This window comes from Pseudopodoces humilis, chromosome 1 (assembly GCF_049639895.1).
Source record: "Pseudopodoces humilis isolate 2021_Gansu_Grassland_sample_001 chromosome 1, ASM4963989v1, whole genome shotgun sequence".
Lineage (NCBI taxonomy): Eukaryota > Metazoa > Chordata > Aves > Passeriformes > Paridae > Pseudopodoces > Pseudopodoces humilis.
In genome coordinates this window covers 15,633,707-15,648,608 of record NC_142200.1, presented here as the reverse complement: position 1 = coordinate 15,648,608, position 14,902 = coordinate 15,633,707, and the positions used below count along the sequence as shown (strand labels likewise).

The window sequence follows — 14,902 nt, the reverse complement described above, 5'->3', positions numbered from 1 at the left end:
AGGGATTGAAGTGAGGCTGACTGGCCAATAGTTCCCTGTGTCCTCTTTCTTGCCATTTTTGAAGACCAAGGTGAGATTTGCTTTTTTCTAGTCCCAAGGCACCTCTCCTGATCACCATGACCTTGCAAAGATGACTGTGAGTGACCTCACTACGGTGTCCAGACGTTCTCTCATGGACGCATCCTGCCAGACCCCATGGACTTGTAGATGTCAAGTTTGCTTAGGTGTTGTCTAACCTGATCCTCCTTCACCAAGGAAGAACTTTCCTTCCAAGACTCCTTCACCCTGGTCTGTGTCAGAGAACCCTGAGGGCTGGTTATGTCAGTGACAAAGAAGGCATTTGATAACCTTGCCTTCTCTACATCCCTGTTACCAGGGTCACCCTCCATTTACTAATGGGCCCACATTATCCTTTTTCTTTTCTTCTGTTATTGATGTGTTTTAAGAAGCCCTTCTTGTTGTCCTTGACATCCTTGTCTAGATTTAATTGCAGATGGGCCTCAGACTTTCTGGTCTCATTTCTACTTACTCTGACAGTTCTCTATATTTATCCCATGTGGCTTGATGCTGCTTCTAACTCCTGTGTATTTTCTGTTCACGATTGAGCAATGACCGGAGTTCTTTGTTCATCCATGCATGTCTCCCTCCGGCTTTGCGTGATTTCTTGCTCATTGATATGCATCATTATTGGTTCTGGAGGAAGTCATCTTTGGATATCAACTACCTCTCTTGGACTCCTCTTCCCTGCAGGGCCTGTTTCCATGGGATTCTTCCAAGACCATCCCTGAAGCAGCTGACATCAGCTCTCCTGAAGTCCATGGTTGTAGTCTTATTTGCTGTCCTGCTTCCTCCTTTCCTGATACATAGTTCCACATTTTCATGGTCACTGCAGTCAAGGCTGCCCTCAACCTTCATATCTCCAAGAAGGAGATGGTGTTAATATGAGTTTGAGCAGCTCACCTTTCCTTGTGGGATCCTCTGCTACCTTAACAGGAGATTTTCATCAAGGCTTTCAAAGGAACACCCTGGACTATTTGTGCTTTGCTCTGTTGCTTCTCCAGCAGATGGTAGGGTAGATAAAGTCTCTCTTAAGAACATGTGCCTGTGACCTTGAGGCTGCTTAAAGCTGCCTGGAGAAAGCCTCTTCCTCCTCCAGCTAATCAGGCAGCCTGTAGTAAGCACCCACAGCAGTGTCACCTTTATTAACCTGCTCTTTGATCTGAGCCCATAAACTCTCAACTAGTTTGCCGTCCATCTCAAGGCAGATGTCAGTACATTTCAAGTGTTGTCTCATATAGAGAGCAACTCTACTCCATAGTTGACCACAAAAAATAGATACAATTTAGCTTTCTTATAATAAGGGTATTTTTTTTCACTTCTAATAAATCTAATAAAGTAACAATATTTTAATGAATATCAAATCATGCAGGTAAAAAACTTTGTGCATTCAGTGTTCAGTTAGAAAGAGGATATGAAATAAAGCAATCATTAAATATGTCTGCTGATTTTTCAATGAAATCCTATGGAGACAAGCAAAGGAATGAGAACCTATTTGAGGAATAATTCTTTTCTTCATGAACAAAATTTGCCCCAAAAAAATATAACTTTAAAACTGCAAATATTGGTATAATTTAACAAATTAAAAATTAAAGCATTTAGTAGGGTATCCTATATATATGCTTGTGACATTACAAAACTGCTGTTTCCAATGTAATTCCCCATTTTGAGACATCAATCCATAATAATCACATTGCTAAAGCACAAGCATGGCCTCTTCACCATCTCTTCATTTAAAGTGAAGGCAATGAAAGAGGAATTATCTAAAATACTAAGAAAAACAAAACTTCCTCAAATTGTTCTGATTTACAAGAGGCAGATGAGAATGATATTTACACACAGATGATCTACAGACATCTATGATCTTAAGTCTGCTGACTTTTAAGTGTGCCTCAAATTCAAATTTTTTTTTGGAAATGTAAAAAGAAACAAGCAAACAAACAACCCTCCAATTAATATTGAATAAAGTATACTTTTTTCTGTTCTCGGGGTTTTTCTTGCTTATGTCAGGATCCTCTGTGTTAGATGTAATAACCATTGGTAGGAACCATAAGACATTTATCACAGGAGGTCTTTAAAGATGAATGTTTAATCAGAGTCTCAATGGCAAACAGTAAGAAAGAGATAAGAAGCTCATTAGTCCATAATCACCTTTAGCAACCTTTTGCAGAATTCTGTGTTGGATAATTGTATTAGGCAAAAGTAGGAGAGATTTATTTTAATGGAATCACAAGGGTCCATTTTATATGTAAAGTTAGATATTTCTGATATAAAATATTGACTCATAGAAGGAACTCTTGAAAATAATTGGTTTTCTTTTATTGGACATGGCCCAAAAAAACAAACAAAAATTTGTGCATTGAGGCTTTAAGCCATTTTGTTAAGATTTAAATCAATAATCTGTCGCATTCTTAGGTTATTATTCTGTAATTTGTAACCACCACTATTAAGATATATACCTTGTTTTGTTATTTTTTTTATTTTTGTTCATCAGACTTTTACCCGTTAAGTTCCTCAATGCTATTGATTAAAGAATTGTCTTCTCAAAAAAAATTTTTTTCTTCTGCATGAGATTCTGCAGTAAATCAAGCTGTTGTTTTAATCCTCTTTCACATACATGCAAAAGTTTGAGTCCTTCAGTCTCTAGACAAAATGACAATTTTGGAACCTAACACAACTTGTTTTCTCTTTTTCTGAATAATTTCCAATTTTTAAACTTTATTTTGCTTTAAGAAATAACACTATGCAGATAATGACATCTCTTAATAGGAGTTTAAAAAATCTGTTTTCATACTCTCATGTAGTCATCTTCTTAGAAACTAGTAATGTCTAACCACAGGGCTACTTTGGGAGTTTGTCATACCAGTTCAGATTTACACAGTGTATTTTCATCTCCTCTTGGAGCAAAACCAAAATATATGCAAAGATCTCCTGAAAAATGTTGTATCAAAAAGAAGAATATGTAACTCATTCAAGAATACAATTTTTTATGCCACTCATTTAAAAACTGACAGATTGAGAATTTGAGCAATGGAGCCCATTAGACTTCAATTTTGTTACAAATATAAGTCTTTTGCAAGTTAACATATTCTCATCATATCTTTTGCACTCTCATATCCAGAAACAAAACTTGTATATATGTCTTGATTTTATATCTCCTTCATTATTAGCTAGTAGTTTTCTGGGAAGTAGGAGTAGAAGATTCATAAGTTATAAATATTTTTCCTGGAAAATAGTGTTATTAAAATTAAGTTTGTAAGTTTTTCAAGAGCATGGATAAACATATTAAATAGCTCTAATCCAGGAATAGGAAATGAAAGTACAGTATTTCCAATGACAAAATTTTCTCATACATAATCAATTTTTTGCAGTGCTGGTTAACCATGTTTTAACCAATCTGTATTTATTAGAGTGGCAATTTCAGCTGGAATATTTTTGTAGCCTCTGCAATGACTCATCCATGTTTTCAGACAAATATAAATGTTGCATTTGTAAAATTAACCTGTGAATCTAAAATCCCAAGATTACCTGACATGTTGTCTTTGGTTGTGTATAGCAGTGATACTGCTTTCATTTTATTGGCATAACCTCCATTTGCTGCCCTACAAACATTATCTTTAAAAATATTTCTCTCAACAAATAAGATTTACCCATAACACCAGGTATCCTACTGCTGCTATATTTCTAATATGAGCAAAGGAAAAGGATTTGACCTACAGTATTTGTTAGAACACAAGGGATATCCTATATAGGAATCTTAAGATGATGTAGCCTGACTGACAATGAGGTAAGACCCTGTAACTCAGTTTTTTTGGCAGTTTCATATTTCTGTTTTCTCAGTAGCCAAGTTACTACTAGACAAAAAGTCAGTTCTTAGGAAGCACTAACAGATCCCAAATGTAAATTCCCAAAGTCGCACATATATTGTACACAGACATTTATATTCTACTTATTACTAGGTATCTAGATCTTATGACATAACATATATTTTTTTTAAATTATGACTATGATTTTAGTAGAATATTGACCTAAAAATTAGTAGGTATGCATGTTGAGATACATCATATATGTGAGCAAGAGATTAAAATATTCAAAAGAGGGGTTCTTTAACCACAATTTAAAATTTAAGTATTAATACAGAGATTAAAAATTGTTAATACTAATGCATATATTCAAGAACATTACTTTAGGATTTGTCTTACCTCTACAGATAGGAACAGGGAAGTCCCACGATGCTGTATTGACAGAGTTGGCTATGCAAGTAAGCTGTGGGTGTCCATCCAAAATATATCCAGCTACACAGCTGTATCGGATTTTGTCACCAACATCAAATCTTGTACCATACAAAATACCTTTGGGTGGAACTCCTGGATTGCCACAGGAACTACTCTGTAATTCTGGAAAATATATATATTTATGACTTTAAATATTTTTATAGTTAAAATGTTGTTATAAATATATGTTTCATTTTTCTTAGGAATATAGAACACAAATTAAGGCAGCTTTGGAAAGATAGTGTGTTTTATGGATATTATGCAACCCTCAACATTGAAAATCCATTAGTGACTTAGTGTAATTAACATTTGCTTAAGTACCCACATATCCAAAGGTAGATGAAAATAAGCATCAAGTTTTCCTTAAGCTCCAGCTATCAATAAATTCATGCAATTTTTTTACTAAATTGATACAAAATAAATCATTATATATGAACAGGAAACAAAGCAACTTGATATATTTCTGACTTTCAAGTTATACAAATGTGAAACAATAAACAAAATTGTAATGCAAACATGAAAGAACATCAGATTCAAATTGAACAAAATTCGGAAAAAAAAATAAAATTATCCAGGACAAGAGAAAATTGTAACAAGCATAAGCCTGAGCATGATCAGGAAGCTGTTTAATTATTTAATAGATTTTAGATAATGAGGAAAACAGATGAGATACTGCGGGTAACTGATTTCTGAGCAAAGAATTAGTTAATTTAATCATGTGAAATACCACAGGCCTGGTAACTTCTATAATACAGAGCTTTAAACCACTAAGAATCCAAAATGACTCATGGCTGCTCTCAGTCTGGTCTCTGAGGCCATTAATTAGAGTTCAGTTTCAGTAACTGCTACTCACACTTCAACCATGTACCCTTTTGACTGGTGTTTCAGCATCATAAATAGCTTGATTACAACATTTTCAATCATTTACTACCAAAGTCCTTTAGTTAATGGACATTAAAACATAGATTTTGTTCAAGTGTGAACAAAAGATGTTTCATAATCTCATCCTGAGCTCTTCAAAGCTTGTACCAAGTATAATTATCAGCCTAATGCTAAAGGGGAAGAGGCAAATCAGGTAAATTTGTATTTGGAGTCATACCAAATTTCCTTAATCTAAAAAGGAAAATGATGGAAGAAGAGAGGGTTGTGTATGTATTGTTTTAATATCTTTTCCTGAATTTCATGTGACTAAAACATTCTTCAGTAGCTCTGATGTGCTCATGAGTGTGTGCACAACATATTTAAATATCTAAGCTGCTACAGGTTTCAATTAAAGAAAAAAGATATAAACACTTATTGAAACAATCAGTATGTCTCCCAAAATTCATTACATTCTCAAACTTCAATGCCCAGAACTATGAAGAACTAGGACATACTGCTAGATTTCTTATATCAGCCATTAAATAAAATTATGTAACAGTTATTAAGAGGCAGAATCCACTATATTCATATGTACATATATAAACACTATATATAAAATATGTGCTTACAATGAGTTAATTTGTAAGATTTTATTTACCAATCATGTTTTGATATGAATATGTTAAATAGGCATATTAGTTGCTGATGTCTTTGCTGCTATTTCCTGCTTTCTCTTACACAATAAACTGTGGGTTTGGATTTGACTTTCATTACCTTGCACAATGACAAAACACAGAAGTAAGAAAGTAGTTTATCTCACCATGGTCACTTCAAAGCTCACCTAAAAAATTCTTATATTCTTATATTCTGATATTCTTACCACTGTTTTAATGAAGCGTTCTGTGCTGAAACAACGCTCCCTTGCCCTCAAATCTGCTTGCAAGCTCTACAAAGAAGGAAATGCTACAGCTACTCTTGCATATTTGTGTGAAAGAATTTCTTTTAAATCCTCTAACAGTTTTCAAGGCTATTCAATTTGTTATTTATCATCACAGCATGTCAAAATGAAGGTAAGAATATCATCCTGTGGATTTAGGTTATCATATGAATCATATTATTATAACTTGAAAACTCAGTCTGTACAGTGTTTTCATTTTCAACTTCTCCCAGAAGGTGAAGTCTTGCAGAAGCCTGTATGTCTTAGGGATTTGTAAAAAGGCCGCAGAAAGATTCCCTGTCCTTTGAAATAAAAAAAAATATAAAGATTAACAATGTCACTACCTAAAATTGCTTCCTTCACTTTTACTGCTGTCTCACCAAGAAATACCCACAGAAGGCAATTTATTCTTGTGAAATTACATTTTATTTTAATGCACTAATTAAAAATCATGCTCCTTCTAAAATAAAACTAATTTTCAAGTTGCAATTCTATATGACTCACGTAAAAGGAATTCTTGGCATTTTTCATTAACTTTTTAAATTTATGAAAGCGGCCTGGGAGTATGTTACTACTGCTAACCCTTCAAGCCATTTTGTTCCTGATTCTAGATAATAGAGTAGAAAAAATAAATTGTACACTTTTATGTATATTAATTTATTCTGTGAGTATTTTCATTTTGAACATCTACAGGTTCCTTATTTGGGGACAAGAGGGAGAAAATTTATCCAGTAACTGCATTTGTCTTTGAGAGGTAGTATTTATTTTCAAACTGAATGTGAGACTGTACTACCAACTCCCTGACATTTAAAGCTATGGACTGTTACCTTAAGATTGTCATCTGTCAGGGAACACAGGAGTTGCCAAACAAGGTTGTAATTTTTATTCAGCTCTGCACAGATTCTTGACTTCAGTGACATTTTGATAATCACTAATGATATGAAGAGTGGGAAATTATTTCCTTTTAAATTTGCCATCTTGTATTTTGGTTGAACTTCTCCTTGTTCATGTAGTCTGAAAGCAAGCATATTTGAATTTTTAACACCTTCCTATTTTTTTTTCATTTTTGTGTATGATTTCTCATCTCCTTTTCAAAGCAAGCTGCCCCAATTGTTTCAATCTCTCTCCAAGCAGGAATTTTCTTTGTCCTAGATTTAATTTTGTAAACAAGGTATGAACATATTTGTCTTCTTTTTTTTTTTTTTTTAACATAATGTTAAAACAGGAAGCTTAAAATATCCTTCAATGCTGTTCAATAAGTTTCTATTGATTTAATTCTTATTAATGCCAATGTAAATTCTATTACAAAGCTGTGGGTAAAATGTATCTGGGAGAGTTCTGCTTAACAGGAGTGGACCGACTCCTTTAAAAACTTTAATTAGTGTAAATTCAGCCCCTTATGGATACTAATTAATAAGATACTCCAATTCAATGACATTAAACATAATTTATTTCATTATGATCCCATTTTTCCCAGAATAAAGTGAGAAGTACTGTCCACACGTACATCTTCATGAGTACTCACTTACTGAAAGACCTATGTAATATCCCAATACAGGCTAATACTGGTTTCGTGTAGTACTTTTGAAATTAAATACTCCTGGTATCCCTATATTCCCAGTTTGGATATCTCCCCCTATTTCTGCATGGTGCCAGTTGTAGACAGTTCACTTGTGTCGATTAATCCAAACAGTAATTCCTCTGCCATGCAAACATGAACATGCAAATGTTATTCTAGAGACGACTCCAGGGGTCATGACATGTCAACAACATGTTCACAGGACGTGGTGTACAGGAAATATTAGAATATGTCTGTACATGGTTATCCTTGGAAAAGCCATGCATATGTAGTTTGACTTACTGACAAGCAAGAATGCTTTGGTATTGAAGACTCAAGGCTGATTTCAGTCCTGCATATACATGCTGCACATGTGTGTGGCTATAGGGAGAGCTATACATTCTAAAGGTCCCAAGTACTAGGACAAATGATGTCTTTGTTAAAATAAGAAGTAGCCTGAAATTCCCTTGTTCAAAATTAATCTATATTGGATCTTATAACAGTTTGTTATAGTTGTCCATTGTTATCCAAAGGTTTTATAAACTAAAAAAGTAACTTAAATACATAGCTTCTAACTCATAATATTTTGCTTTTAATCTCAAAACTTATATTTTGCGTACTTTCTATTCTGTCTTCATTCACATGGCTCTGAATACATGAGTAAGCATGGTCTAGATTAAAATATAATAGGGACCAGAAGAATTAACTGATGAGTTAATTAGATAATAATTAATAAGAATATGTTGTCTTTCTACACACATATTGAAATATACATATGCATGCATGTTTCACTTGAGATTACCGAGTGAAGGAAACTACAAGAAAAATTTGGAGCAGGCAATATAAGTGTTGTGAAGGAAAAAAAAAAGAAAAACTTAATAGAAAAATGTCAATTTAACTGCATAAAAATGAAAAATTCAGAGAGCAAAGATACATAATAAATGAATGCTTAAAAAAATCTATCATAAACAGCACAGATATATTAAAACAGTTATTGAATTTTAAAATTTCACTCCCACAAAATCCAGGTCTTTCCTTCATAGAAGTTCAATAAAAATGCTTATCCCTTGATTCCAACAAATCTGTCAACTTAAGATGCAAGTACAGAATGAAGAGTCACTATTCTGGAATTCACTTTTGTTTACAACAGTGACAGAAACTGTTTGTCTGACAATCTAAACTCTTCTGAAGTTTTTCTTTTAATTTCTACATATTTTGTGGATCAGTCAAAACAGACTGTCACATTCTGGTGTCTAACTTTTTAAATACTCAAGCAAGAGAAAGTGTGAGAAGTTTGGGGTTTTTTTCCCCAAAGGAAAATAATGTTTTTTTCTTTTCCTGTTCTAAATCCTCTTTCTTGAGTAATAGATGCAATAGTAACCTCACTGAGGGTCTCTACTGTTCACTAAAGATCATGCTTCTAATTACATTGCAGTTTCCTGCCTATTTTTTAATGAATAACGTAATTTTGCTTTTTTCTTTCTTTTGAGATTATTTTCATGTCAAAAACTATCAGAGGAGCCTGTCTTGAGGGAACTTTAATTGTAGATTTTTTTTATACTGAATTTGATTTTGTTTCTAAGTACGTTGAAACAATCACTGGATTTGTCTTCCTTGCCAGTAAGACAAGAATGTTTCTATTTATAGCATAAAATCATATGCTATTTTAATAGCAACAAACTTGTTTCAGCATTAAGGTAGAACTGCATTAACATAATTTTTCTACAATCAAGTGAAAAGCAAGAAGCAGTGCAGAAAAAAAACCCTTCTGGCATATGTGAGGGAAACAAGGGATAATTACAATACTGTAGTCACATTAATACAGTGAGCATGAAAAATGTCCCGGGTTTGCAATGTATTCCCTTCACATGCAATAAAGTGTTCAGGATATCTATTTAAATCAGCTGCAGATGCAGAGCAGCACTAGAGCATTAGAGCTGAAGGACCATGTAAAAAAAAAAGTAGTGGCAGTTTAAGTCACTAATTTAACCACAGGGCAGCATAACCTGGAACCAAGTGAAACTGATAGAAAGATGACTACATGCTTCAGTACATATGGTTAAATCTGATATTTCCCCATCAGACACATTTCTGAAATGCTACCTGAAGGGAATGATGAGCAGGCAAATACCAGACAGTTATCAAAGCTGTACAGTTAACAGCACCAGCCACACTTCACTTTTACCAAATTCCACTTGAATAGAGCTTTATCTGCAGCAAATTCCTGCACAGCTCCTGAGGGCACCAGTTAAATCCTGAGTATTTGGGAGGTAGATGAACACAGTCCGTGGACTGAGGAAGACCATTGGAAACAATATGAAGTTTTGGCTGGGATGTGAAGTTGCAAGTATCACAGAGATTGCTGCATCCACACTCTTATGAAACTATTCAAGCAAATCAGTTTAATTTGAAGCCTGGGAATACTGTTTCTGCCACAGGTGATGGTTATTCAGCTTCTCAGGTAGATAAAGCCCAGATAGATGCACCCTGCCTGCCATGAAAAGGCTGTGTAGATGTGTGTGTCAAAATGGGATTGTTGTAGTTAGACTGCAATGTTTTCTGAGTACTTATTTTAATAACTGTATTCTGGAGGCAGCTGGGAAGAGGCTGTTGAAATTACCAAGACAATTATTTCAGAGCCCAAGACAATCTAAGGTAAAAAGTAATCCGAAAATGTATACTTTATTGCTAATCCTTCTGAAATACAGATTTCTTACTAGATATTTTAGAGTTATATAAAATAATTTAATTTTCAGTTTCTGAAATATTATGGTATCAAATATCTCACTGTGTTACCTCTTTTCACTCCACCTTAGCCTCAATGCCTCATCTTATTTTACCTCATGCTAGGTAATATAAATGTTGTATTGTTACTCACTGGCTGTTCTTACCTGAAGAATTTACAGTAACCAAATATGTAAAAAAGCTAATGAATATAGAAAAAATCAGTTTAGCCACTGGAGGAGGATGTCATAGCTCAAATTGTGTTTGTTATTATATAGGCAGCATCTCCGCACAAATTTTACAAGCAATAATAGATACATATGTCAAATAAATGCAATAAATTTTATATATTTGTTGTACTAGCATATCTAGTTTCCTACTGAAATTAGAGTTCCATTTTTTGTTCCAAGGTGTAATAAAAATACTAGGAAGATGCATAGGTTTTATATGCAACATGATAGAATTTCTGAAATTAGAGAATAGAATCTAATATCACATTTAATGTAAAAGTATTGGGATTTCTAAAAGAAAAAAGAAGAAATAGAAGTTTCAGTGAGCACTGATAGACATTGCTACTTATAGCATTGACTCTTCAATCTTATAAAGGATAACTTCAAATATTTATATTTTAAATTATTATAAATTAGAGACTGGCTAGCCTTGAAATAATGTATCTTCTCTTGGACCTTCCTGTTGGCCAAGGTCAGTTGAACTGACCAGTGTGTAGTCTGAGGATACAACCACATGGCTAATCAATCATGCTTCATGCCTGACTTATTAGCCAAGGTTTCCCTGCTATAGGCCTTCTTCACAAATTGTGTCCTAACATGAAGGCAGAACTCGTGGTATGTTGTTGAACTCTTCAACTTATTTTAAAAAAGAGAGAAAAAAAAAAAAGAGAGTTATTTCTGCTACTGTGAATCACTCAGAGTTTAAAAGTGGAATTTAATGCATAAGATGTGGATATGGGATGTCATAGACATGTTGCCGGACAGTAAAAGGACACAAGGAAAAACAGTTTTCTCCTGAAGGGAACTTTGACACATGATAACTGGGCACTAGGTGGCACCTGAAACATTCAGAGCTATTCTATGACCTGGCAGAGTAGCAAGCATTCCTTACTGTATATCTCAGAGCATATTTCTATTTTTCATATCTATTCCATATGCATTGTATATTTCTGTAACATACATGCTTATGTGCAGAATTGCTATTAGGAGACACTGCGGTGCCCTGTTAGGAGGCCACACATTTGGGGCAATTCCATCACTTCATTGACTACCTGCTTCTTATGGTCAAAGGCCATGGTGTCTCTTACAGTGAAATTTCAGTCTGGCTTCCACCATTACTGCTGGTATGACAAACATGTAACAACATTGGTTACAGGAGACACGTTAACAAATTTAGACCTATATTCCTGTGCTTATGTCCAAAATGCTTCTGGTTTAGAAGAAGAAAAAAAAAAAATACTAGGTAATTTTTCTGAATGTTCTTATTTTTACAAATCATCTTTTTAGAACACATAAACTCTTTATCCTTTTATGCGTCAAGGTCTCAGAATATCAACTGAAATTTAAAATCCTTACTCCCAACTTCCATTTAAAGCATTTTTGTGAATGCTTCATGGTGCACCAGCGTATCTTTCAGGCTATATATGGCTGTCATATAGTTTATTCAGTTAGACAAGTTTTATTACATTGTATATCTGCCATTAGTATTTATTCATACTCTGAAGAATGCATATTTGTGGTAAAGTAGAAAAATTATCAGCTACAAGATTTTCATTCTAAAATACATCTTACTGTTTATAAAAAAAAAAATCAAAATACTGAAATAAAGTTTCTACTCTAGATTAGGATGGAAGTATAATCTCTTTTGTTTACATCAGACTGTATGTATTAAAGATTGTGCATTCAGAATACAGATGAAAACAGTGTTGATACATTAAGCAAGAAAAAATTTATGAATAATAGTGTGCAACTAATAGTAGCAAAGGTCCTTTATTTTGATAATTTTTTAAGTGTTTATGATACAACTCAGAAATACATCCAAAACCTTGTATAATAAGGTGCTATTCTAGGAGTAATTTTTCTAAACACAATCATACATTCAAGGTCTGAAACAGATGGCTACCTAATGAAGTCCTATTTACTAGAAAAAGTCTCTCTGGTTAATGCTCATCTCAGGTATAAAATGAATTTTTCATTAAAATTGTCTAGATGAGAGAACATTTAAAAATATTAGATCAAGGATATTTGCATTATTCTGCTTTTAATGGTACTTACCCTGATAATTTCACAGGGCTAAAATGCATTATGGCTTATTGACTCCATTTCATAAGGTGAAATAATAGAATATTACTGATCTTGTCCAAATTACTTATATAACGATTCATTAACCAGGAAAGACGGTGTGATCAAATTAATGAATAGCAATGTGAATAAACATCTGCCAAAGGCCACTCATCAAGATCAAGCACAAAACCTTTGAATAACTTACATTCCACAAAAATCTTGTTTAATGAATCAGTGCTGAGATGTGCACCCACAATATTGTACCTTCCAAAAGTCATCTTTCTCCATTGGAGAAAAAGTACATTATACTGCAAACACGAAAAATTATATCTACCTTTCCTACCTATTCTAAATTTCCTTTTCACTTTTAGTAGGAATATCCAGATGTCCTTCACTTGAGAAGCAATTAATTGTAATGGTTGATTTATTTTAGAATTATGCTATCATTTTCCTATTGCAAGAACTAACATTAGAATCACAGAATCAGAGACTGATTTGGCTGGACCTTACAGATCATCAAGTTCTAGCACCCCTAATAGGGGGAGGGACACCTTACAGTATACCAGATTGCTCAAAACCCCATCCAACCTGGTCCTGAGCTCTGCCAAGAGTTGGTCATCCATAACTTCTCTGGGTAACCAGTTCCAGTGTCTCACCACCCTCACAGTAAAGAATTTCTTCCTCGTGTTGGTGTTCAGCATCCTATTATCACCTCCGTTGCATGGGCTTGTGCAGTTCTTAGAGAACATCTCTCGAGTCTCAAAATTTTTGTGCTTTGCCTTATGCTGGAGGCATGTTCCCAAGCTCTCTGGCACATTTGGAAAAACATTTTCAGAATTCTGAAGCATGGGAGAGTGAAAGTAGTGTATTGTTTGTTGAAACATGATATTGTTATGCAGAAATTATTTCAAACTTTCTTCTTTTCGAAAGAAAGAACTTTCAAGCTGATTGATGTACCAACATTCTTCCACAAGCAAGTCTCACTTGGCATAGTGGGCACTGATTTATATAAGCTATCCTCTGTAGATCTCAAGGAAAAGTGGCTAATTTACACTTTTTTCTCTTTTTAATAGTGAAAAAGTAAATAACATATCAATGTGAATGTTTCAGGACACTATTGATTCTGGGCTCTGAACTATTATGGGTAAAATTTTTTTTTCACCAAAAGGTGCTATTTTCAGTTTCTAGTCTGAGTCTTCTATACTAAGATCAGAGATCAAACAGCTTTATTTGCTTTTTCCTGCTTTAAAATAACTGGATTGAGACATAAGTAATAAAAGGCATTTAATCTTATTTTATAGATGTAATGCTGGAGACTAACTGCCAAGTAATTCATGTGATGTAAACATATAAACTTTCTTTCTTCAAAGACTCCTTTTATAACTAATATAAGCTAGAATTAACATAGACAGTCTTCATATGGGCAGCCAGAGTCAGAGTTGCTTTTATTCCTATCCCTTCATGCTATCTTCTGTGGGTCATTCCTCTCTCGACTAATATGTTATTGGACTGAGTAGAAGTGGTCATAATTTCAGAGGAGAGAAAGGATTATCATTAAAATAACTCAAGATTTGCATTAACTTCACATTAAACATCTTTGTAGGCCACTATTTCTCTGGCTGTCTCTACATGACAGGTTAATACTGAAACAGTTGTGACACTCAAGTCTTTGAACTTACTGGTATTTCTGTATTGAAAAATGGTTTGAACAACGCCCTGTCAGCTTCTACTTTTAAATACTTTCAATACTTTCTTCTTTTATTGAGCAAAAGAAAAATGTTCTAGGAAAAGCCTGCTGCAGTACTGCACAAATCACTGTTTGACAGAGCTTATGAAGTGTTCGTTGTGGTGCTAACTCACTGAAAGATCATATATCTTATAGAGATCTTTGCAAAACTTCTTTAAAGAGTGACAGATTGGTGTGTTAGAAGAGCTAAACAGCGTCAAAGAAATATATGTTATACAAGTAGGCTGTTAACACAGTGTGAAATGGTAGGGAATATGCAGAAATCTATCCTCTGGTCTATATCTGACTTGCTCAGTCATGTGATATTCTACGTTATTACTTTCTACATTAACGTATAAGGAGAAAAAAAGTTGCCAGTGTCAATTGACAAATACCCCCTATTTTCAGGTTAATTTTCCATTTTTGTTGGACAGACACTACCAAACTGATGAACATTTCATGTTTTTCCTC

At 33.9% G+C, this 14,902-nt stretch overlaps 1 protein-coding gene across 3 annotated transcripts in view; it reads right to left on the bottom strand.

Moving 5' to 3' along the window:
- The window catches only part of CSMD3 (CUB and Sushi multiple domains 3), a 572,913-nt gene that overhangs the window by 417,145 nt on the left and 140,866 nt on the right, over positions 1–14,902 (bottom strand). For all 3 annotated transcript variants that reach the window (XM_005516952.3, XM_005516953.3, XM_088051522.1), the window contains exon 4: positions 4,260–4,454. In XM_005516952.3, coding sequence (XP_005517009.1) covers positions 4,260–4,454 — 195 coding nt within the window. The remainder of the gene's footprint in view (positions 1–4,259; positions 4,455–14,902) is intronic.